The sequence below is a fragment of the Carcharhinus amblyrhynchos genome, chromosome 11 (assembly GCF_965287045.1).
Source record: "Carcharhinus amblyrhynchos chromosome 11, sCarAmb.v2.hapA, whole genome shotgun sequence".
Classification (NCBI taxonomy): domain Eukaryota; kingdom Metazoa; phylum Chordata; class Chondrichthyes; order Carcharhiniformes; family Carcharhinidae; genus Carcharhinus; species Carcharhinus amblyrhynchos.
In genome coordinates, this window is record NC_137334.1 from 28,884,597 (window position 1) to 28,910,422 (window position 25,826).

At 43.0% G+C, this 25,826-nt stretch overlaps 1 protein-coding gene across 1 annotated transcript in view; it reads left to right on the plus strand.

Moving 5' to 3' along the window:
• dnah7 (dynein, axonemal, heavy chain 7) overlaps positions 1-25,826 on the plus strand; it is a 438,937-nt gene that overhangs the window by 330,163 nt on the left and 82,948 nt on the right. Inside the window, exons 51-55 of the mRNA XM_080198799.1 lie at positions 1,513-1,639; positions 4,987-5,181; positions 17,226-17,318; positions 18,493-18,669; positions 25,040-25,201. Coding sequence (XP_080054925.1) covers positions 1,513-1,639; positions 4,987-5,181; positions 17,226-17,318; positions 18,493-18,669; positions 25,040-25,201 — 754 coding nt within the window. The remainder of the gene's footprint in view (positions 1-1,512; positions 1,640-4,986; positions 5,182-17,225; positions 17,319-18,492; positions 18,670-25,039; positions 25,202-25,826) is intronic.

Below are 25,826 nucleotides of genomic sequence, written 5' to 3' on the forward strand. Positions count from 1 at the left end.
CACCAGTACACTGTTCCCATCCTATTTCTCCAGCACCAGTTTTTGAGTTGGCCTTCAACTCCTCGATCCTATTTACCCTAATGTCACTTTGCTCATGGTTCAGGTTGGGGGAGGAGAACATTGCACCTGCGTTTGCCACTCGCGCAAATGGCAACTTGGACGCAAAATCCCATAAGAGCTGTAAAACGAGTGTTGCTGGCACAATCTCATTTTCCTATTTTTCTTGCCCCCTGCCTGTGACATAACAAGGTTCCGTCCAGGAACGTCAGAATTTCATTTCAGTGCATGAAAATATAATTAGCAGGCTTCCTACTGTATCATCCCATCACGTTATTCTGAGTGGTTACACATGTTTTTCAAATCATTAACCTGGTGAAGAGAAGCTACCATTGTGCACAGATAAGTATAGCCCCCAGGGAGAAGGATGTGAACAGGCAGTACCCTGGTGCTGCCTCCTAGCATCCTGGCACTGCCCTCTGGCACTCTGGTAGCGCCATTTGGCATTGCCAATGAGCCCCCTTTGAGGAGTTCCACTGGCAGGGTTCACCAAGGGGGGAGGAGGCCTGTCAGTAAAAAGCATTGGGAGCAATTATCCGACCTTGACGCACCTGGCGTGGATCACAACGAACTTGGAGAATAGCGTATTGGTCTATAGATCGGTTTTTCCCCAGCATCCAACAGTTTGTACTCCTCCCGACCCCTTCCTAATGACACAATTTGGGTCATGCCAAGAAAGGGTGCAAAATTGATTAGCATATTTAGAGTAACTTTTAATTATGCAGAGCTCATTTGAATCCCAACATACAAATCCTGTGCCTTTGAGTGCAGTGGAGACCTGGTGTGATGGTCACATGTGGGGGCTTGGAGGCCATTGAAGCCTCTGGGTGGTTAGTGGCATGGTCAGGCGGTACTCACGGGCAGTGCCCATCAGGCACCTTAACAGCACTAGTTGAGCACTCTGACAGTGCCAGTTGGGCACCGCCAGTGCATCGAGGCAGTGCCAAGGGGGAGGGGTTCCTGAGAGGGGTCTATGATGGGGAGTTGTGCGAGGGGCGTGCAGGTGTGGATCATGAAGTGGGTCAAGATGTGGGATCTTGATGGGGGCCAGGCAGGGGGACCCATCGAAGGAACCCCGAAGCCGATGACCTGTGTCAGGGAGGCGTTGGAGGAACATGCTGCTGATGCTGTCTTGATGTCCATGGAGAAAGGGAGGAAGTCGCCCATTGCACTGAGAGATCAGGATGCCCTTGTGAAATGCTGCTAGATCAGTCTGAATCCATGTCCACTGGCCTTTTTAGGGCCCTCTGCCCCCAGTACCAGAGCAAAACTCCCAGCTTTCCAAAAGGGTGACTGAATGTGGGAAGATTGTGGTGTGGAGTGTGCCTTGATGGAACTTGTTGACTTTTCATATACGATCAATCATAAAACCTATGAGAATAACAGCAATATAAATAATTCATACTTGTGTTTTTAAATGTTTTTAATATTTAATTTGTTCCTCAATACTTTTAGGTTGAAGATCCTTGAAAAGTATTTTACATACTCATTGTATGTGAATGTTTGCCGATCACTCTTTGAGAAGGACAAGCTGCTGTTTTCATTTTGTTTGACTATTAACCTATTAAGACATGAAGGACTGGTTAGTTCTTTATTTTTCACTAATAACCTAATATATGTGAAGTTACACTTTGGGAATATTTTGAAGTAAAGTTTAAGATAATTGTAGTAGTTGTTTATTTTTAGTCAACATTCCTGTAAGAAATTATTTTTGAGACACAGCTATGAAGAAAGGGATATTTATTTCTCAGTAGTCTTAGAGAAGCTTTCATTTTTGTCAGTAACATAGCATTGCTTTTGTAAAACATTTACCTTGCTGCTCATGGCGGTTATTTCAAATCCCAACATATGACTCTTTGTAGCACGTGGTGAAAGACATTAAATGAAATACTGGTTGAAGGAGAACTCATGCACTTCCTTTAATGGAGCGACTGTTACTAAAGGATAGCTACGATTTGAAATTCCCTGGAATCTTTCAGTGTAACTCCAGCTCAATGGGAGTATTGTACTGTTTTTTCCAAAGAAATTTGCATTCAACTAATTTATGTCAACCTATGAGTGTGCATGAATTTCCTGGAACATTTGTACTGCTTCTGAGGTACATCTGCTGAGATATATCTACTAGTTAGTTGATTCCATATATCTACTAACTAGTTGATTCCACATTATTCACTTTTTTGTCCTCAGGAACACGTAAGTTCAAACTATGGTACTAACAACCCCTGTTTTATGTTTAGGTCATGTCCCAGAGTTAAGATCTCATGGTATTTTTATAAAATATATTATATAAGTATCAGCATGGCTAGTTTATAAAATCTTTAAAACTGTGCAAATGTTTGAAGCCATTGCTGATTATGACTCACCCACTTGGAACTTCCTGGCATTCAGAGCAGCTACAATTTTGTTATCCCTGAAGAAGTGTTAATAACTCCATGCTTGCAAAGGAAAATTCCAAAAGGATTACACTGGGCACTTTATATTTCTAAGGCAGGCTTTGGCCATTGGAGATGACCCATCTGTGAGGACAAAGAATCCTGAAATCTCTGCTGAACTTATTACTAGATAAACATTAACTAACTGAAGAATCCAGACCAGGAAAATATATCCGTTGTCCAAACCAAGAAGAAGTGGGTTAAAAACAGAAAGTTCTGGAAAAACTTTGTTTTTAATTCAGATTTCTAGCATCTCCAATATTTTCCTTTTGTTTTGGAGAAGAAATTGGAGTTACATTGGGTCTGATTTTACCATCAAGTTGCGCACCTTTTTGGATGCGAAAACTTGGTAAAGTCGGGCATGAGGTGAGAAGTGTGATTCGCACCTGCGTCCGCGTCGGTTCCCCCTCCACCGAGGGCCAAAAATGGCCACGATTGGGAGCACGACCGAAACAGGTGCGACGACCATTTAGATGCAATTGCATTCATTTAAATTGACTTAATGGGCTGTACACCCAACTTACCTGCACTTACCCCTTTACCACCGCGTTTGCCCATCCAGAATCGGTGCGAAACAGACGTGCTCCATAGAAGTCTGATTCGGGCATTCCAATTAGTGAGGAAGTAGCTGCCTAACATCCAACACCCCTCTGCTTGAGATCGGGGGTGAGAAGGGAGGGGGTCCACTGCCACTCTGCCTGAGATCAGTGGAGGGGAAGGGGGGACGCCGTTGCCACTCTGCCTGAGATCAGTGAGGGGAAAGTGCGGGTTTGCTGCCACTTTGCCTGAGATCGGTGGGGTGAAGGGGGCATGGAGAGGCCCATGGTCGGTCTGGGTGGCGGGGGTGTGGGGAGATACGGAGTCTGTAATGTTATGGGATGGGAGCCAGGAGGAGGCATTATCTGGCCCAGAGGGATCTGGCAGGGGAGCAGCATCCTATCACTTTTTTTTCTGTGCATGCGCAGTTGGAAGCACTGCTGTGCCTGAGATCAGTGGAGGGGAAGGGGAGGTCTGCTGCCACTCTGCCTGAGATCAGTGGAGGGGAAGGGGAGGTCTGCTGCCACTCTGCCTGAGATCAGTGGAGGGGAAGGGGAGGTCTGCTGCCACTCTGCCTGAGATCAGTGGAGGGGAAGGGGAGGTCTGCTGCCACTCTGCCTGAGATCAGTGGAGGGAAAAGGGTGATTGCGATGACTCTGCCTGAAATCAGCAGGGGGGTGTGGGGGGGAGGGAATCGGTCTGGGTGGGAGGGGTTGGCGGATAAGGAGGTCAGTAATGTTGTGGGGGTGGGGCAATGTCAGTTGGGGCCAGGAGGAAGCATTATCCGGCTTGGGGGGATGGAGGCAGGGGAGCAGCATTCTATCACTATTTTTCTGTGCATGCACAGTTGGAGGCGCTGTTCGGAGCTGCAGGATTTTGGAGGCATTAAGCCCCACCCACAGGCTTGTGCAGCACGGTTCGGAATCACTGATATTTTTGCAGGCAGAGTGCGTATGGGTGTGCCTCAGAATGGGTCTGAAAGCTGGATCTGAAACACTCCCAGTTTCAAGTCCACCCAGTACTTAGAATCAAAATAGTAAAATAGGGCCCATCATCTCCCCAAGAACTGCGACAATTTGTAATATTGTGAAGCTAAAAGAGGCAGCCTGCCATCTTGCATCAACCAAAACAGCAGCAGAGCTCTGTCCAGGTTTAAATTGCATCTTTCTAAAATAATTTCTGTACCAGTGCCCATTACAAGACTAATTAATCTCTATGTGCTTCACCTATCGTGGAAATCATTGGCTACTTGAAAAGTGGGTCACTCAGTATCAGATTCAGCCTGCTACCTTCTCTGAAGGAATATACCACTATACTTCTGATTCTGGGCTCTGGGCTTACAAGAAACAATAATTCTGACTTTTTTTGTCGTCTTTGCCCTGAACTCCTTTCTTTCCCACACCCCGCTTTTATTGTGTAAATGTACCAGGGCTATGTAGAGACACCCCACCCATGTTCTGAATGTGTGTAGCTAACTGCATGATAATAGCCTATGTTGAGTTTGCTGCGAGGTTGTAGAGGATTGGATCACTCTTAAACTGAGAGGTTGGGGAAAATATGCTATCAGTTCTAGATAAGGAAATCAAAAATAAAGATCCACCTTTCTATTTGCAGATGGGAGGTGAGTGGAGAAATCAGGGCCACTTGAAATTAAACTCCTTCCTTTCTATAACAACATACTTCGTGCAAAAAGGAAGCAAAATGCTGCATCTTCCAGCAAAGAATTGTTTTGTCATAACATATTATTATTTTACTTGAGTAATGTTTATTAGTTTACAAACACAATTGGATATCTAGCATTGCTAAGTAAAATAAATACAGAAAATTATTTCCCGTCACATTGTTGAAATTTTGCTAAATGTTCAAACTGGAGCAGTGTTTTCCCTTCAGTTGTGTTTATTTATGGTTTATTATCAGATTGTGGACATATTAAGTCAATTAATTCTGGTTTTATCTTCAGATTGATGATGAGGAGTGGACATTTTTGCTGACTGGTGGAATTGGCTTAGATAACCCTCATGAGAAGCCATGTGACTGGCTTCCTACAAAGTCTTGGGATGAGTTCTGCCGGCTTGATGAACTTCCATCATTCTCGGGTATCCGGAGGGAGTTTGTCATTATGATGGATGGATGGCAGACTGTGTATGACAGTTTGGTAAGTTGGGAGTGATGGCAGGGAAAACGTGAGATTTTTCAAAATTAATTGCTGGAATTTTGCCAACTCACCCATAGAATGTTTAGTTCAAAACTTGATATAAACTTTTAATAGCTCAGTATGTTTTATGAAAACGTTATAAAGCATTCAGGCCATATGTATTAAGTTTAAGATTTAGATTGACAAATAATATTTTCTATGAATATGATCACTGACTGCCGTACATGAAACTATGAAAGAAATCTGTTACTGTTAACTTTGTAGTCTATTAGTATTTGGGATGAGGACCTATCCATAATGAAGTTGCATTACAGTAAATGTGCTTGAACTGGTTCATATAGGTGCAACATGGGTCGTCGATGTCTTTTTGTATCTAAAATATTGCTTTCTACTTTTCAAAAACTCTTGTAGAAGAGGAGTTTACAGTTTGACTTTGTCCATCAGTTGTTTAGCCAAGCTTTCATATAAGTGCAGTTATTGAGGGCAGTTTGACAGTTTCTTAGTTGAGTATTTCCAACAATAATTTTTATTTCAGATTTACAGCATGCCCAAAGTTTAGCTTTTGTAGACAGTTCCTTATCTATTTTCCAGGAAGGGGGAATTCTAAGGGACCTAAGCCTGATATGTATACTATAATGTTAAAACCAGGAACTGAATCTCAATAACAATAACAGAAAATACTGGATGCACTCAGCAGGTTAGGGAATATTTGTCTGAATTTGACCTAAATTTATGACACATCTTTCAATTGTGAATACAATCCCATTTTGTCCGGATGCCCTACCACTGATGAAGAACATAAGAACTAGGAGCAGGAGTAGGCCATCTGGCTCCTCGAACCTGTTCCGCCATTCAATAAGGTCATGGCTGATCTTTTCATGGACTCAGCTCCACTTACTTGCCCACTCACCATAGCCCTTAATTCCTTTACTGTTCAAAAATTTATCTAGCCTTGCCTTAAAAACATTCAATGAGATAGCCTCAACTACTTCACTGGACAGCGAATTATATGGATTCACAATCCTTTGTGTGAAGTTCCTCCTCAACTCTGTCCTAAATCTGCTCCCTCTTATTTTGAGGCTATGCCCCCTGGTTCTAGTTTCACCTGCCAGTAGAAACAATTTCCCTGCTTCTATCTTATCTATTCCCTTCATAATCTTATATGGTTCTATCAGATCTTCTCTCATTCTTCTGAATTCCAATGAGTATAGCCCCAGTCTACTCAGCCTCTCATAAGCCACTCAGCCTCTCATAAGCCAACCCTTTTGTTACGGTACGAAAGTTATAATTTTGCAGGAGACTCAAGAGAGTGAGAGAATGATTCGGTATACAACAAGATTAGGTTCACACTTCGTACCTTTATTTATCCTTACTTATCTATCCTTATTTATCTATGGTATACAATTACATAATACATACAGTATTAAGCACTCAAAAAGAAGAACAGCTACAATTACAGTCTACAGACGGTATTAAGAAGAAGAGTTACGTATATTTACCATCAGGACTGTGCCTTCATCCTTCCAACGACTGGGGAGCCCGTTTCAGTCTCGGTGAAGGACCAACACATTGTCCCGATAACGACCGGGCGATGCGCGCTTATCCTACGGTTGAGAGTCCACCGAGACAATGGGAATCCCCCTTTTTAAAGGCTGAGGAATGAGTTGATCAGGCTCATTCCTCTGCTCTGATATCCAATCAATGACAGTCCTGAGAGTGTTCACGCGCTGTTCCCGAGTACTTCACGCGATTACGTGAGTTACTGTGCATCACCTTTATTTACTTGCTTGTGCAGTTTGGCACATATACCTTTGTTTATGTACGCAAATAGGGCTTTTATCACCTTGTTTGCTTATGTATGTAGTCTGGTACATACGCAAATAGGGCTTTGTAAGTTTTAGTGTTGAAGAATCTTTAATGTGTTTTTGGATTGTATTGAGTGCCCTGTTAACATTCTGTGATCGAGGAGGCATTGTTTCGCGGACCAGACATTGATTACTTCTATTACATTCGGCCCTTGGTCAGCGAAGCAATGCATCATACACTGCTCGTTGCTTTAATTTTTGTAAATAACGACAAATACATATATTACTAATAGTTAAGATAATAATGAATACTAATAACATAACGATAGGATGTATTAATATATTCCACATTTGTTGTGCCTGTGACGACCATCCTTCAAATAAAGACCACCATGAGTGGGCAGAATCTTCTTCAATAATTTTACTAAGGTGCTTCAATTTTTGTCCTGCTATTGCGGTTTGAATAATTAATTTGGTAATGTTATGATAATGTGTTTTGGCCATCTGCTCCAACTGTTTGGATTGATTTAAAATTTGCTGTTGATTTTCTAAAGAAATGGAATAATCTGAATGAAGCACATCCCACTGTATAGAGGTTATTGCATCCGTTGTGGAATAATTGGTTAGGAAGTAAGTCCGATTATGCCATGACCAAATATAAACTTTTTTTACACAACCCGAATAGGGATAATAGGGTAATTGCGGATGCGGGTTCATAGTGGCCACACACAGTGTATGAGGCCCTACTTCAAACAAAGTGTCTTTCGGGTCCTGGTGTGTCCATTTACACACGCCTTGTCCTTGTAGGCACAAATTATCATATCCTGTTCGTAATGAACAAATACGACCTCGGTCTGTCACATAGCAATCAGATATATCATATGTATGATAGGTATCAATATTTAACCACATTCCTCGTAATTGCAAAATCCAAAATGCCCCTTTTGCAATAATTGGTACAGTATGATATTGACACATGCGATCATAATTAGATACATTATATTGTTCCCATATACCAGAACAAAGAATATCATTGCACATCGTTTTGTCTGCATGTAAGGTTATCCATAATACAGTCGAAATGTTCCATATTTTCCTCCATTCATGGTAATTACCCGTAGTCAGTAATCGTTGCATGTTGTGTAACTGTAGTTTTACGTATACTTCCTGTATGTTACATTCAGTCCAGTTTGCCCATTGAGATAGATTTGTCCATTTGGCATCCGAATCATTGGCCATATTTAAGAACAGTTTGGCAGCCAACATATCCCATTGTGCTTGATGCTTTTGTGACTTCAAACCCTGTGGCATCCAAGCAGCCGTGAGTGTAGTCATGTCATTCACATATCGTCCTACGCTCGCTAGTTTACTGGAGACAGTTTCAACATCAATCGAATTTATCAGTCCTATACCAGTTCCTGTTATACCCAGTATGGCATCATACCAGGCGCGTTTCGTTCGACGTTTTGGCAAAGGTGGGAATACCATCTGCCATTTCACTAGGGTATGGCGTAAAGCATCCCCCACCAATTCACAGGTATGAGGTATGGGCACTACACGAGCCATAAATGTTTTGGGTTCTGACACCCAATGTATTCGCACTCCATATGCGCCTCCCCCTTTGATTACAGTGGCGTTTAAAATCTCTAATGGTCTATGATCACTTGTTTTATGACGGAAAGATTCATTCCATTTGGTCTCTGAACATGTTCGGTTTGACAGCCATCCTATACAGAGGGTTACATTGGATGTTATAGTTACATTCAACTTTCCCTTACACTCTACAATCGGTTTTTTACAATAACATCGATATGGGTCGGACCGGTCCTTCATCCTGGTAATATTACACTTTGACTTAATCCTGTCCATTATGCAATAAACTTCGCAGTTTCTTCCGGGTCGCACATACAGTATGGGATCGCAGGTCTGTTTGGCAGAACAGGTGAAATTATCCTGTTCTCGTTGTTTGTCCTTCGTGGGCCAAGCGCCCCACAACCCTGATCCCATAACTGCCTCGTCACCGGGGGTCCAGGCCTGAGCACTCAGGAATTCCAAGCAGCACAGCAGCAGTGGTAATAGTTGCTTCATGATTCTGTGTAACAAAAAAAAACTGCACATGACAGGTTGGGATTCCCGTAAATAACATTTGTTAGCAGGGACGTTCACCCATTTCTCCTCTCCTGGTTTCATTATAGTTACTGTGTTATCATGTCCTTGTGCAATAACCTCGGCGGGAACCGGAGGTCCCTCGGATTGTTCTACCCACACCTTAGCTCCTGGTTTGTCTGTAGAACCAAATCCCCCTTCTCCTTTGAAGGTAATTTGTGTCGGCTTTTGGATTTGCTCTAATGGTCCCATGTGTACAGGTTTTATCAAGACTTGAGCAATACAGTCCCCAGCTTCTAAAGGGATCGGTTGGTCAGACAAATTATGCAATACTACTTTTATCGTGCCCTGATAATTGGCATCGATCACTCCAGCCATTACAATAACCCCCTTAAGGGCTAGGCTAGATCGCGGAGCCACCTGTCCATAAAATCCTTTGGGGCACTGTATACCTATCCCAGTCTCAATTACAGTGTTCTGCTGCGGGAGAAGAGTGACCGCATTAATAGCGTAAAGATCAAGACCAGCTGCTTCTGGTGTCCCTCTTATAGGCATCTTTGCGGTATCATGCATCAGCCAAATTTTAACAGGATGTAATATGTTTTCTGTTTCTACATTCTGAATCTTCATTCTAAGGAGAGGAGTCTGTCCCTTGAACAAAGGGCGATTATTTAACCGCATGACCGCGTCCTCCAAACGGAATCGCCACCTAGCCAGATTATTTCCCTCTCCCCCTTTTCGAAGTTGTTGCTTTAATAGCCCGTTCATTCGTTCAGTTAATCCTGCAGCTTGGGGATAATACGGAATGTGGTAGATCCATTCTACTTTATGGTCATCGGACCACTCTTTAATCCGTTGACCGGTAAAGTGGGTACCGTTATCAGTTTGAATTTGCAACGGTATACCATAATATTGTTCTATCAGGTGTAGGGTTTTCAGAGTTGCATTCTGATTAGCATGCTTTGAAGGAAGAGCTATCAGAACCCCTGAATATGTATCTACTGCCGTACAAATGTATTTACATCCTCCACTTTCCGGTAAAGGACCTACAAAATCCATTTGCCAAATCTGGGCTGGTTCCTTTCCCTTTGATAACTGACCCTTAACTACTTGTGGAATTCCCTTCTTCTGATAATGCTGGCACACAGTGCACTGATGAGCAGCCGTGCGAGCTTCATCCATACTAATACTGATTCCTCGATCAATCGCCCAATTATATGTGGCTTGTGCTCCTAGGTGTCCACATTTTTCATGAGCCCAATTTGCTGCCTGTACTCCCATTGTTGATGGTGCCTGTACTTCAGCTATTTTAGCATGCTGATCAGCAGTAGCATTATGCAATGCTTCAGCCGATGTTCGTTTAGTATGCGCACTTACATGAGTCACAGTCGTTCGCACTATCTGTACCTTTTCCCATATACACTGCCATAAGTCTTTTCCCCAAATTTCTTTACTCCGGATAGTCCACTGGTGTCGATACCACGTAGTCATCCACACCACCATCCCATTCGCAACTGACCAGGAGTCAGTATAGAGATGGCATTCCCTTATTCCTTCCTGATCTAACACCATAGTAACTGCCTTTAACTCTGCCCATTGACTACTTTTCCCCTCACCCATTATTTTCAATAACTGGTTCAGAGCAGGGTTATAAACCACCGCTTTCCATTTACGCTTTCCATCTATGTACCTGGTGGAACCATCCGTAAACCAGGCGCACTGTTTTTCCCCATTTGTCAATTCCTGATATAGCTTCCCCCATTTTACTGGAGATTCTTCCATGGGAATAACTTCTACCATTTCCTCACCCATTTCGGGAGCTTCAGCAACTTGTTCATGTGAGGCAGATACTCCAGTAGGACCTGCTTTAGCCCTGTCAGAGATGTACCATTTCCATTTTAATATACTGGCTTCTTGTGCCCCCCCCTATTCTATGGGTACGGGGGTTACTCTGTATCCAAGTCATGATAGGTATCTTAGGTCTGAGTAGCACATCTTGCCCAAGGGTTAATTGCTCTGTTTCTACTAATGCCCAATAGCAGGCCAGGAGTTGTCGCTCAAAAGGAGTGTACCGCGAACCAGGATCAGGGAGCTTCTTGGACCAAAATCCCAACGGTCGCCGCTTACCCTGATCCTTTTGCCATAGACTCCAATTGGCGTAAGTGTCTGTAGCTGATACTTGTAATTCCACCGGACCCTCTACCATTGGTGCTAAAGATACTGCTTGTTGTATCGATTCTTTGGCTAATTCAAAGGCTGCCTGCTGTTCCTGTCCCCAGGTAAAATCATGTTTCTTCCGGGTTACTCTGTACAACGGACCTAATATCTGGGACAAGTGAGGAATGTGTTGTCTCCAATATCCAAACATTCCAATAAACTTCTGGACATCAGTCTTATTCTGAGGAGTGGCAAACCCTAATATCTTTGCCTTAGCCTTCGGCACTATCTCCCTTTCCCCCTTATTCCATTGTATCCCCAGGAACTTTACCGTCTGTGCTGACCCTTGCACTTTGTCGGGGTTAATCTCCCACCCTTTTTCCTTCATGTGTTTTATTAGATAATTCAGTTGCTGTTTTAACTCGTCCTCACTATTTCCCTGTATCATTATGTCATCGATATAATGCAATAGTTGCATGTCTGGAGGAAGGTTCACTTCGTCCAGATGTTCAGCTACTATGCGATGACAAATTGTGGGGCTATGCAAGTACCCTTGTGGCAATCGGGTAAACGTATATTGCCTCCCATCCCATGTAAAAGCAAATTGTTCCTGTCTGTCTTCTGGTATTGGAATGGTAAAGAAGGCATTTGCTAAGTCGATGACCGCATACCATTCTCCCCCTTGTGCCTGAATTCGTTCTATAATAGATATGGTGTCCGGCACAGCAGCCGTCAATGGCGGTGTATGTCTGTTGAGGGCTCGATAGTCTACTGTCATCCGCCATGACCCATCTGATTTTTTCACCGGCCAGATAGGGTTGTTCCACTGTGTGGTTATTTTCCGTAAAACTCCGGCGGCTACATAATCTTTGATCGTCTCTGTTATCTCAGCATGTCCTCCAGGAATCCGGTACTGCTTTAATTGTGTTACTTTGGTAGCTATAGGAATAGGGAAGGGGGGCATTTTTACTCTGCCTACTTGTACCGGCCGGGCTTGGATACTCCCCCCAAATTTGTAACACCCATCTGTTAAGTATAGCGCCATTCCTCGTAAGATGTCCATTCCTATTATCCATTCCCGAATAGGTGTAATCAAAACGGTGTATTCTTTGGTAGGGAGGTTCCCTATTCCCAAAATTAGTCGAGTACTTACGGCTCTAATGGATCGTCCCCCAATCCCCGTAACTGTCATAGGAGCCCCTTTAAATTTATCTACATTCCCGTAAATTAAAGTGGCCTCCGCTCCCGTGTCTACTAGGGCTCTAACCGTTTGTATATTGTTTGAAGCCCAATGTATACGTACCAATACATATGGTCTTATGTCACCCCAAGACCATGTAGTGGCCGTACACACCACGGGGGCTTGGCCTTCATCCTAATGGTAATTCTCTTCAAAATATTGGAGCTCTTGCATGGGATACAAGTACCCTCTTCCTGACTTGTTTTTCCCCTTCTTACTTTTCTTATTTTCTCGCTTACCTCCTTTCTTAACCTCTCTCACTTCCACCTCCTCCTCCTCTTCTAACTCTGAAGAGGAAGTTGGAGTCTCTTGCTCCTCACTCAGATTCTGTTTGCACTTACACTGACACAAACTAGGGAACTTTAGTCCCTCATCAGCTAGCGATACGTGTGCTGTTCGTTTTGTCGTTTCCCCTTTCCATAGTCCCTTTTTCTTGGCGAGTTGCCACAACTCCATCGTAGGGCGGCCATCTATCTCAGAAGCATCTATACCTGCCTGCTGAAGGAGAGTCCACAAGTGTCGCCTACTTATATTCTCTCCCTTCACAGACCGTCCTGAACCTCGTTCCCGCAGTTCCCGCTGGGAGGACGGCGACTCTCGTACCTCCCAGTCACCCATGTCTCCCAATTCTTTTAATCTCGTCGCCCCTTCTCCTATTGAAATCTCAGCCCCTAATAATACTGCCATAACCGCCCCTTTATATTGCGGGGGAGCTGTCTTAATAATAGCCTTCCGTTGAGAAGCAGTAAAGGGCATATTATCTAATTCATTCGTGTGCCCGGTTTCTACAGCAGTCCGCATTCCCAATTCCCTCATTCGGTTGACTGCTTCCATCAAGGTATGCCACGGACCCTCGTTTTGGGGCCAAGACCCCGGATCTGGATGTCGCAACATGACAGCATTAGCCATAGTAGTTAATAGGGTAGTGTCATGTTGCAACAGATCCAATTCTGTTTTCACTGCTCCCCGTACCACGGGATCAGTACATAAATCAATAAAATGCCGTCCATCCTGGCTATCTATCTCTATCTGTCCAGCCCCTTGGTCATACAGCCTCACCAGCCATCGGTCAAGCGGCTCCCCCGATCTCTGTCACATACGTTCTCTTATGTCTGACAGTTCTTGTTGTGTATAGTCTTCATACACATCTGCTCTATTCATTCTACCATCTGGCGTCTGACAAATATGCCGTCACACTATAGGCTTGACCTGCACTGGGGTAGAATCATCATCTAAATCATCATCCTCCCCTTCTGACTCCCAAATATCTCCTTCCCAAATGGAGGGGTCCCACTGTTCGGCTAGCGCGGTGGCCACAAAGGCTCGCAACTTCTTTATATTGGGTGTTCGTTTCTTTTTAGCATTCAATTTAGCAACTTGCATCGCAGCCTTTTCAGCTACGCCTGTCACTTGTTCCAATCGTCACCTAAGCAGCTCAACTTGTGTTTGGGCCATAGAGGCTTGCCCCTTGGCATCCATAAAATCTTGCCTAACCTTATCTAACTCTTCACACAGCTGGCCAGCCCGCTCATGCTGCCTTCTGTAGGCAGCCAACACGATCCATAGGCGGTCCTGCAACCCCCTCCACGGATCCTTTACATTTACAGGGACCTTCTGGAGACATTCCTCCAGGGCAGAAACATCCGCTCCCTGCAGAGCTATTGACCAACATTGGGGCGGTCCCCTGCCCACACGTATGAGTCGTGCCACCGTCTGATAGGGAGTACCATCCCATTCAGGCAAGACTTCAGGCACAGACTCTTTCCCCTTCTTACTTTTCTTAAACATTGCCTTAAACATTGTTGCCACCGAACCAAATACTCTTTCTCTCCCAGCTGCAAAACACAAGATCCTGCCGCCTATGCCAAATGTTACGGTACGAAAGTTATAATTTTGCAGGAGACTCAAGAGAGTGAGAGAATGATTCGGTATACAACAAGATTAGGTTCACACTTCGTACCTTTATTTATCCTTACTTATCTATCCTTATTTATCTATGGTACACAATTACATAATACATACAGTATTAAGCACTCAAAAAGAAGAACAGCTACAATTACAGTCTACAGACGGTATTAAGAAGAAGAGTTACGTATATTTACCATCAGGACTGTGCCTTCATCCTTCCAACGACTGGGGAGCCCGTTTCAGTCTCGGTGAAGGACCAACACGTTGTCCCGATAACGACCGGGCGATGCGCGCTTATCCCACGGTTGAGCGTCCACCGAGACAATGGGAATCCCCCTTTTTAAAGGCTGAGGAATGAGTTGATCAGGCTCATTCCTCTGCTCTGATATCCAATCAATGACAGTCCTGAGAGTGTTCACGCGCTGTTCCCGAGTACTTCACGCGATTACGTGAGTTACTGTGCATCACCTTTATTTACTTGCTTGTGCAGTTTGGCACGTATACCTTTGTTTATGTACGCAAATAGGGCTTTTATCACCTTGTTTGCTTATGTATGTAGTCTGGTACATACGCAAATAGGGCTTTGTAAGTTTTAGTGTTGAAGAATCTTTAATGTGTTTTTGGATTGTATTGAGTGCCCTGTTAACATTCTGTGATCTAGGAGGCATTGTTTCACGGACCAGACATTGATTACTTCTATTACACCTTTCAACTCCAGAATCAACCTAGTGAATCTCCTCTGCACTCCCTCCTGTGCCAGTCTATCTTTTCTCAAGTAAGGAGACCAAAGCTGTACACATTACTCCAGGTGTGGCCTCACCAGCACCTTATACAGCTTCAACATAATCTCACTGTTTTTAAACTCCATTACTCTAGCAATGAAGGACAAAATTCCTTTTGCCTTCTTAATTAGCTGCTGCCCCTGCAAACCAACTCCTTGTGATTCTTGCACAAGGACGCCCAGGTCCCTCTGTACAGCAGTATGCTGCAATTTTTTACCATTTAAATAATAGTCGGTTTTGCTGTTATTCCTACCAAAATGATTGACCTCACATTTACCAACATTATACTCCATCTGTCAGACCCTTGCCCACTCACGTAGACTATCTATATCCCTTTGCAGACTTTCAGTATCCTCTGCACATTTTCCTCTGCCACTCACTGAGTGTCATCTGCAAATTTTGGCACACTACACTTGGTCCCTGACTCGAAATTGTTTATGCAAATCGTAAACAATTGTGGTCCCAATACTGATCCCTGAGGCACAGCACTAGTCACTAATTGCAAAGTTTAGAATAGGTTCTGGAAAATGTAAAGTAGCTAGTTTGATATTGTTGAATCAAAATTTCCAGTGAAATTATCCCTAATTTTGGCTGGAATGTTGCTGTTAGCAGTGGAAGAGTGGCACTTCATTATGTTTGTAGCTGCCTAATGACTATTTTCAGGGTTTTGAGTTGCAATTTTGAAATCTTTTTCCATACAGTGTCCCTTACAGAGAATTTGTGTTAAGCATGAGCAGTGCAAGCAAAGCTCATTGTAGTATTGGAGTGTTTGGGACGATAAAGGTTAATGTGGGACTGGGCAAAAAGTACTGCCTACAATATGACGTAGAGAGTCATGTGGCAGTAGTTGAGTGTAGTAGTGTGTCTGGCAAAAGTTGGTATGAAGATAGCACCTAGTCAGGACTGTATGCCATATATGTATAACTCTTGTTATTAATCAAGAGTTATCAAATTTATTATCAATTTTACCAAAGGTTATGGGGTAAAAGCAGGATTAGGCTATTGAGTTGGATGATCAGCCATGATCTTAATGAATGGCGGAACAGGTTTGAAGGGCCAAGTGACCCCTTCCATCTTCTATGTTTCTATGTTTAATAAACAGTATTGTTCAATCTACAAACCGCTATACCTCATCATGGGACAACATACAACCATACAATACACATCTTTTTAACCAATCAGCTTGATGATTCCTCACTGATACATGTAGAGTGGAAAAATAATTCACATAATGCTGCTTCACTTTTTGAATGCTGCTGTGCAGGTCTGTTCTTGGATGTGTAGCATAGCTAGCTGCTTTCCATGGCCCCGGAATATGAATCATCTGGTGTGGTGTATGCGGGTGCATCCTGTGCCCAAAATCGTGCAACATGCAGTAGTACATGAGTTTCCATGTTTGTGATGGTGTGCTGCATCCTCCATAACCTTGTATTTGTGAGAGCCCAGCCACTACCTCTAGGATCCAGAAATCACTTCAGGAGGAGAAGGAAGGAGAATAGGAAATCAATGCTGGAAATACTTTGCTACGATCAAAGGAATCTCAATGAAACAAATGAGGGCTACCTCACTAAGCAGGATAATGGAAAAGAGGCATTGAAATGAATAATATAATCAACTGTGAACTTCAAGAGACATCATGGAGAATCATTTGTGTAGAGCAATCCAAAACAGGAATGGTGGGAGTGATGAGTGTGCGTTTGAAATGTAATTCAAGGACTTTGAAGAGGTAAGGGAGATGGAAGTTAGAAGCAGTCATTTGCAAGGACAAAAGAGTTGGTGATGTTGCAGCATGTTCGATTAAGAAGGAACAGTGAGGAGAAAAGATACACAGATGAACCGCTGAGATGGGAGAAAATAGAAGTTATAGTCAAGAAAAGGGCATAGAAGATGTTTATTGAAATCAATGGTTACAACTGTATTGTGGTGAAAATCTGACCTTTTGCAGTTAATACAAAGTGTTATTGGTACTGTGCTTCTTCCACATTTGTGTGTGCTGTTATGTGTCAATTCCTTAATGATTTTTCAAATTTCCATGCTATTTCTCAGGAGCCATATCATGAGGTGTTTCCTGGTCGGTGGGAGGAAAAGCTCAGAAGATTCCAGAGAATGCTTGTAATTCGCTGCTTGAGGCCTGACAAGGTTTAAATATCATTCTGTATCACTTAACCATAAGGTTTAAAAGCTAATGAAAAAGTTGTCCCCAACTTGTAGGGACAATATCTATAATCTATCAACAGAAACCATTAGATGTGAAATGATCTAGAAAAAATTTTAAAAAATGGAAATTAAAGTCTCTTAAGAATAGAATTTAAATGCATTCCAGCCTGATGTGCTCTAAGACTGGAAGTTCCTGCCCAGAGTCAATGGACCTTTACGTGGTCCATCAAATTTTCTGTCCTACTGGCTACCATTCCCATAGCAAGTGGGATAGGAAATTTCCAGCCAAGATATATCAGCAAATGTTTTTAACAAAAAGCAAAATTATTTTCCATTTTTAAAAATTGGATTTTTGAACTTATTTTATTGATTGAAAATTGGAATTCAACCCCAGCCCCAGCCCTTCTCAACACTCATCTCCTAATTCTTTTATCCTGGCTTTGAAGCATGCGAACCCACAAATAGAACTGGACAATTCCATGACTCCCTTTAATAAATGCTTTCATTAAAATTTAAACAAGCGCAAGTCTGTTCATTGTTTCAGAATACTCTGTCTGTGAATAAATATAAGAACATAAGAAATAGGAGCAGGAGTAGGCCATCTAGCCCTTCGAGCCTGCCCCGCCATTCAATAAGATCATGGCTGATCTGTCGTGGCTCAGTTCCACATTCCCGCCCTCTCCCCATAACCCTTAACCCCCTCTCTTATCAAAAACCCATCAACCCGTGTCTTAAAAATATTTAGCGAGGTAGCCTTAACCACTTCAACGGGCAGAGAATTCCAGAGATTCACCACCCTTTGAGTGAAGAAGTTCTTCCTCAACTCCGTTCTAAACTGCCCCCCCTTTATCTTGAGGCTGTGCCCCCTAGTCCTACTGTCCTTTCTGAGCAGGAAGAGTCTCTCCACCTCTATATTATTATTATTATTATTTCAAATATTATTATTATTTCATCATTATTATTATTATTTTATTATATTTATTATTATTACTATATTATTATTTCACATTTGTCACCAAAAAACGCTGGGTCAGTTATTAAACCTGGCGCTCCTGTCTAAGCACAATGGGGCATGATTTACTCAGTGACTGATAAGGAGCAACACTTCCTAAGAAACAATAATTCATATGTTAAAAATTCAACTTCTCTTCTTCAGTTCATTCCAATGACTCAGGAGTATGTGACCGTGAAGCTTGGCCGACAATTCATTGAGCCTCCTCCATTTGATCTGAGCAGTGCTTTTTCTGACAGCCATTGCATTGCACCTCTTATATTTATCCTGTCACCTGGTGCTGACCCAATGGCTGCCCTCCTCAAGTTTGCTGAGGATCAGGTATGTCATAATGTACTAACTATTTTGCTGAATAAATATCAATTTGCACCACTTATTTAAATTTGTAATTTTCACAGTATGACAAAATTGTCCAGAGCTAATTGCCTAAAATAATAAGAAAGCAATAAACTAATGTAGGACTAATTAAGAAAACATACATGAAGGTATTATAGGCAGCATGGTGGCACAGTGGTTGGCACTGCAGCCTCACAGCAGGAACTTGAGTTTGAACCCCTGCTTGGGTCATTGTCTGTGTGGAGTTTGTACATTCTCCCCATGTCTGTGTGGATTTCCTTTCGGTGTTCCAGTTTCCTCCCACAGTCCAAAGATATACGGGTTAGGTTTATTGGCCATGCTAAATTCACCATTGTGTCCCGAGATGTGTAGGCTAAAGAGATTAGTGGGCTAAATGTTTGGGTTATGGGGATAGGGTGTAGGGTGGGATTGTTGTCAGTGCACTCAATGGGCCGACTGGCTGTGGGGATTCTTTGAAAGTATGTTTTTGGTGCCTTTGTGAATTGTATTTTGAGTTCCTGATAGTTCAGTTTAGAATTACAGAATCCAGCCATCTGGTCTGACAGAGTATCTGATGTGGGTTCTCTCCCCGACACTATCCCTGTAACCCAACATATTTACCCTGCTAATCTGCACATCTTGGAACACTAAAGAGCAATAGCCTATCAACCTAACATGTACATCATTGGATGGTGAGAGAAAACTGGAGCACCTAAAAGAAACCCACACAGACAAAACCTGGGTCCCTGGTGCTGTGAGGCAGTAGTGCTAACCACTGTGTTAGGAAGGAAAGGGGAGGTTTGACCTAAGGAGGGGGTTGTCCCACGATTGGCAAGCAGCAGTCTCTGACAAGTTACCCTTCCTTTGCTCCTACCCTTTACACATTTAAATTTAAAAAAAAAATCAGGCTTCCCAATCTTGTCCTGCTGCCCATGCTAAATGTTTTATGGTGTTGGTAGTTTATTATCAGGTTCAATTGGGTTGATAAAGCCTAATTGATCCTTGATTTTCATTTAAATATGGTGAGGCGATTGTTGATTTCGGGGAGGGGGGGTTCTTATGTTCTCGGGGAGGGGGGAACATTCTTATGTTCTTATGATTTCGGGGAGGGGGGGTGGTTGGTGGATGAGTGGGGGGTGAATGGGAAGGTGGTGGGATGGGTGCCTACCCTATTTTACATGTCCCCCACAGAAAACATGCCCACTGGGGACACTTAATATTTAGCTCTATCTGTGTGAATATCAAATGAGAACATGGATCTTGAATAGCCACTTATACTCTCTCATATGAATGTATGTCTATTTTAGTGAGGAATACCCAAAGGCATTGTAACTGAGTGTATTTTTTTGAAGAGCATAGAAGCTTGGAATAATTTTAAACCCATAAAATGAGGTTGGAGTTGAATGGGAGGTTAAAACATTAAAAAGGAATTCAACCTGCCACAAATTCAGAATCTTTGCATGAAACAGGTGCAGTTTCACCCACTCATAGTCCCTTATTTAAGTATGTATATATAGTCAACCCACAATAAACTAGTTTTCAGTTGGGTACTTTTGAAGTTTACATGCTGTACACAGTGGGTGGAATTTATGAGAAAAATTCTAAGCATAATAAAGGGAGAGTTTCAGATCAGTTTCCTTTGGGTGAGTCTTTACTCCCAATCTTATGCATTTAGTGCATGAAAAATGGATTAGACCATTTCCAGCCACTAGAGACAGTGGGTGGGGCTTAATTCATAAGCTAGCTTACTCTAGCAGCAGAAGAAGTATTGCACATGAGCAGCCATCTGTGAGGTCTGACAGAACATAACAACATAAGAAATAGGAGCAGGAGTAGGCCATCTAGCCCTTCGAGCCTGCCCCGCCATTCAGTAAGATCATGGCTGATCTGTCGTGGCTCAGTTCCACATTCCCGCCCTCTCCCCATAACCCTTAATCCCCTCTCTTATCAAAAACCCATCAACCCGCTTCTTAAAAATATTTAGCGAGGCAGCCTCCACCACTTCAACGGGCAGAGAATTCCAGAGATTCACCACCCTTTGAGTGAAGAAATTCTTTCTCAACTCCGTTCTAAACCGCCCCCCCCCCTTTATCTTGAGGCTGTGCCCCCTAGTCCTACTGTCCTTTCTGAGCGGGAAGAGTCTCTCCACCTCTATCCTATCCATCCCATTCATCATCTTATACGTCTCAATGAGATCTCCCCTCATTCTTCTAAATTCTAACGAGTACAAGCCTAGTTTATTCAGCCTCTCCTCATGGCTCAACCCCCTCAACTCCGGCATCAGCCTAGTAAACCTCCTCTGCACTCCCTCCAAGGCCAAAATATCCTTGCGTAAGTACGGCGCCCAAAACTGCACACAGTACTCCAGCTGCGGCCTCACCAATGCCCTATACAGCCGCAGCAAGACCTCCCTACTTTTATATTCAATCCCCCTCGCTATGAAGGCCAGCATCCCATTCGCCTTCCTGACCACCTGCTGCACCTGCAAGCTGGGTTTTTGCAACTCATGCACAAGGACCCCGAGGTCCCTCTGCACCGTCGCCTGCTGCAGTTTTTCGCCACGTAAGTAATAATCCTTCCTACCATTATTCCTACCAAAGTGGACCACCTCGCACTTGCAAACATTAAATTCCATTTGCCATTTCCTGGCCCATTCGCCCAGCCTATCTAGATCCTTCTGTAGACTCTCCACACCCTCCGCACAATTTGCCGTTCCACCAATCTTGGTGTCATCAGCAAATTTCGACACCATACACTCGGTTCCCTCCTCCAGATCATCTATATAAATGCTAAATAGCTGAGGCCCCAGCACCGACCCCTAGGGCCCTCCACTAGTCACCAACCGCCAATCCGAATAGCACCCATTGACCCCCACTCTCTGCCTCCTATTTGACAACCAATCCTCTAACCACGCTAACACCCTACCCCCAACTCCATGTCCCCTGACCTTCTGCAATAACCTCCTGTGAGGTACCTTGTCAAACGCCTTCTGAAAATCAAGACCACATCCACCGGCTCTCCTCTATCCACCTCCCTAGACACATCCTCATAGAACTAAAATGAGAGCTGTCAGGCTTCTGCTGTTGCAGTTGGCTTCAACCCAATGCGGCGCCCCCCCTCCCTCTATCACGGGGGTCTGTGGCTGATCATGAGTCCCACACTGGAAATATCGTCCCCCCATGCCCTGCCATTCATGCTCCCCCTCACCTGGGAAAGTGGCTATGGGCCCTGCCTCACTGATCGCAGCTGCAGAGTGGCAGTGGGATTGCCACCCCCTCCATCTCCCATTGCGCTGCCCTGGCTTGGCCCCACCCCTTCAGGCCAGCTTGGCACTGCCCAAGAGGCACTCCCCCTTTCCCTCGAACTCCATGTAGGGCCTCAGTGGCCTCTGATTCTACTGGTGAGGCTAACACAACTGTCCCACATTCATGGGGACCAGGTGCTTTCCTCACTGGAGAAAACCTCCCCTGGTGAGGCCACAAAGGTAAATGAGCCTGAACGATTGAGTGCCAGGCTTGTTAAACATATGTTAATAAACATCTGAATAAATTTAAATAATAAATTCAGCCTCTCACCAGAAATGGGCAAGAAGCTGAACTCGCTGGATATCTAGTGCTGGTAAGATCGCAGGAGCCAAGAAATCAGGCATGATCCTGCGATTTTACCAGCTCGCAACACCATCAATGGACAGAATGAGCTGGTAAAATTGCAGCCAGCCTTTTATGTCCTGCAAAGATATCACATTCATGCAATGATGTGGAAGTTCCTGGCTAAACAAATTTGGTTCGAGAAGCTTCCAGCAAAGGGAGCTGAGTTTTATTTTTGTTAAATATTTTTAAAAATCCAGCATTAATGAAAAGGCTATTTGTACATGTGGGTGGACTGACCTTCAAATATGGCTGCATCAACAAGTATTAGGGAGAGCCTGGTATATCCATGATCAATATTATTCCTGCACTGCATGTTTGGAGTGGCTGGAAGCATTTTTTTCCTGCTAATAATATCCTTAATGTTTCTGATAAATCAGCTGTGAGACAGTGAGAGAAAAGAAAAAGGTGATATTTCTGATTGAAACAAGTCAAATATTCTATGAAACACTCTAGAATTTGATCACTGAAATTGCAGAAAGATATTTGTTTGGAACCAGGAATCTGTCATCTAATAATGGCTTTGGAAACTTTATCAAGGGTTTGAAAGAACTTCCCATTTGTTGTACTTCTGGGGATTTCCAAAAGAGAGCACTGCAGGACAGACTTGTGTGTTGTTTAAAAAGTGAATGCATTTGCAATAAGTTTCAAACATTGACAAAGATAATTTGAGTTATCTTATCATTGTTCCTGGACAGGGCTGAACATGACTCAAAAGAAGTCAGAGTTAACCATTGTCAGTCATTTGCTGAATAAATAAGTTGCAGCTAAGTAAGCAGAAGGCCCTAACAATAGCAGCTAGCGGCAGCAGAGGTATTAAAAAGACCTGTTGCTGGTGCCTAGACCATCATTAAGCACTGAATTGTCCATTTGTGAAGACAGAGTGCTCCAGCTGCAAGATAAAGCATCATCCTGCTAAGGCATGTCAAACATAAATGGAGAAAGTTTCTTGCTGGAGGAAACGGCATTCACTGCATATGGTTATCGAACAGCATTGAGTCAATGAGGTGTCAATTGAGACCAATATGATCCAAAGCACAAGGATGTCCATTGGAATTTTACAGGATGTGTAGTCTAAATAGTGCTGCCTGAAGCATTGGTAAACATTAAGGCTGATATGTGTGCATCAGCATAATTCCTGATTTGCTATACCATCAAAAGTAGAGTCAGCATCAGCTAGAAAAAGCAAGCATAAAATTATGAAATTACAGAGGAGAAAAAATCCCCATGATGGGAAGTGTGTCAGTTCCAGTCACGTACAAGGAGCAAAATTGACCATTATTGCGGTGAAGGACAAGAAAAACAGTTCTATTAGGAAGAAACTTGTTTACAGTACTTAAGTTAAACTGGAACAAGGTTTCTTTGCATAGAAGTGAATTTACAAGACGAGACGATTGCAAAGTACTCTCAAATGTTTAGTAAAATGGACAATCTGATTTCACCCCATTCAAGAATTTTGATTCCAAATTGTTTGACCGCAACAAAGCTCCTGTCTTTAGAGCTCCATGCCTGCTTTCTGTTGTTTTCTCGCTGTTCTGCACACTTTTGGAAACCTCCTTAAATCTCCTGTTGGAAAGGCATTGTGCCACAATACATAATGGGAAATTCATCCCTACCACATCACCTGATTTCTATTGCAGTGTCACTGATGGAAGCTATAGTATAATCTAAGTGCAAGATTGAATTCAAAATGACACATAACCAAAATTTGACATTTATTGTCTGGACCAGCATTTTCCCAGTCTATGAATGTACCAGCATTACTTATTATCAGTCTCAGTAGAATGACTCAAAGTTAGATAAGAAAATCAATATAAAAACATCTTGATTACATCTAAATAATCCTTTTAAATTAAGGTTTGCTGTCTTTATGTTGAATGGTTCATCAGTGTGTAGGAAAGTAAACTTTCAATTAATATTTTGCAGCTTCACTTGTATTTTCAAGTGGAAATAATGACCATAATCTTCTGTATTCCAAATATTTTCAACCAACGGAACTATTAGAAGGTTTCAGCTCCACTTATGTTGGAGGTGCTCTATATGGTGTAATCCTATAGGATGTCATCAATTAACAAGCCATCTCCACACCCATACCATAATTCAGGAGTCCGATCAGAGGACCCCAAAAGAGGGATGGCTAGCTGCCCCACTGGGGAAGGAAGGTATGCTCAGGCAGATGGAGAGACCAAGGATGCTGAACGATGATGGCCCATCCTCAATAGTCAAAATGACTTGCAAACAGGAAGAGCCAGAACTGTCGGGGCATCAATCAGTCTTTAGCAGAAACACCTCCAGATGAATGCATTTGACAGCCGAAGTGCTTTTTCAACATTTTTGCCCTTTCATATATATCTGTTCAAAATCACACGACAGGACTCTGACATTCTGCCGTGAAGATGCTTTCAATATGTTGTGAGTCCTGACGTAATATGGGCTTGTGAGGCACCCATAAAATATTATTGCTATGCATCATTAATGGTTAATTGTCTTTTTAAATGTATTGACTATGCTACCTGCTGCACATGGCTGGATAGCTACAGCTGCAGGGAACCTTCCTCCTAGAAAATCCCCTCAAGGTGGCAACATGTTACAGCACCAACTCTATGCACCTCAGTCTGATTTCCATCCTGCCCTGATGCAAGCCACCACCACGGGACTGATAAAGATTTTAGTTAAAGAATGTTAACTAACATATCCTATCTGTCCAGGGATTTGGAGGATCAAAGCTAACCTCGCTGTCACTTGGGCAGGGTCAAGGACCAATTGCCATGAACATGATTGAGAAGGCTGTGAAGCAGGGCTCATGGGTGGTATTACAGAATTGTCATCTGGCAACATCATGGATGCCAATATTGGAAAGAGTCTGTGCGGTAAGAATATGTGTTCAGTTTATTATATATTCAAAAATAGCAGGAACTTTTAAAAAACATGCAACCAGTTTTTGGTCTCTGTTTTCCATTCTTGCCTAAAAATTATTTTCTTAGAAGCTTCAATTTCAGCCGACTGCAGGAAGTAGGCTGTGAGCCTCATTAATCTGCCCAAATCAAGGTCCAATGATACAGTTTAGACCGCAGAGCCATTTATTCTCTACCTGCATTGTTACTGCAAACTACTCACAAACACTGATGATGCACTTCATTTCCAGCACCATAATGAGAATCAAAATGGCAGTAAGGGAGAGCCTTAAAGCATGTCTGACACTCATTTTTATTACAGTTGGTTGCTGGGATTTTCCAACTTCACCTGCTGTTGTGAATGGAGATTTGACTGAGCACCAAATTTTGTGTTCTTGCTGGCAGCACTGGCCTCCAACATCAGAGAAGTCTAGCCATGATCTCCTTGCTACATTGTAAAGACTCTTCCTCCTGACATTTTACTTTTTTCTCTTAAGATATTACTGCAGGCATAATGTGACAGTGCATTAGATTTTCTGCCCCTCCAATCAGCTAATGAAATATAGTTTGCACTTGGCAGTTCACTAATTGAATGTTTAAG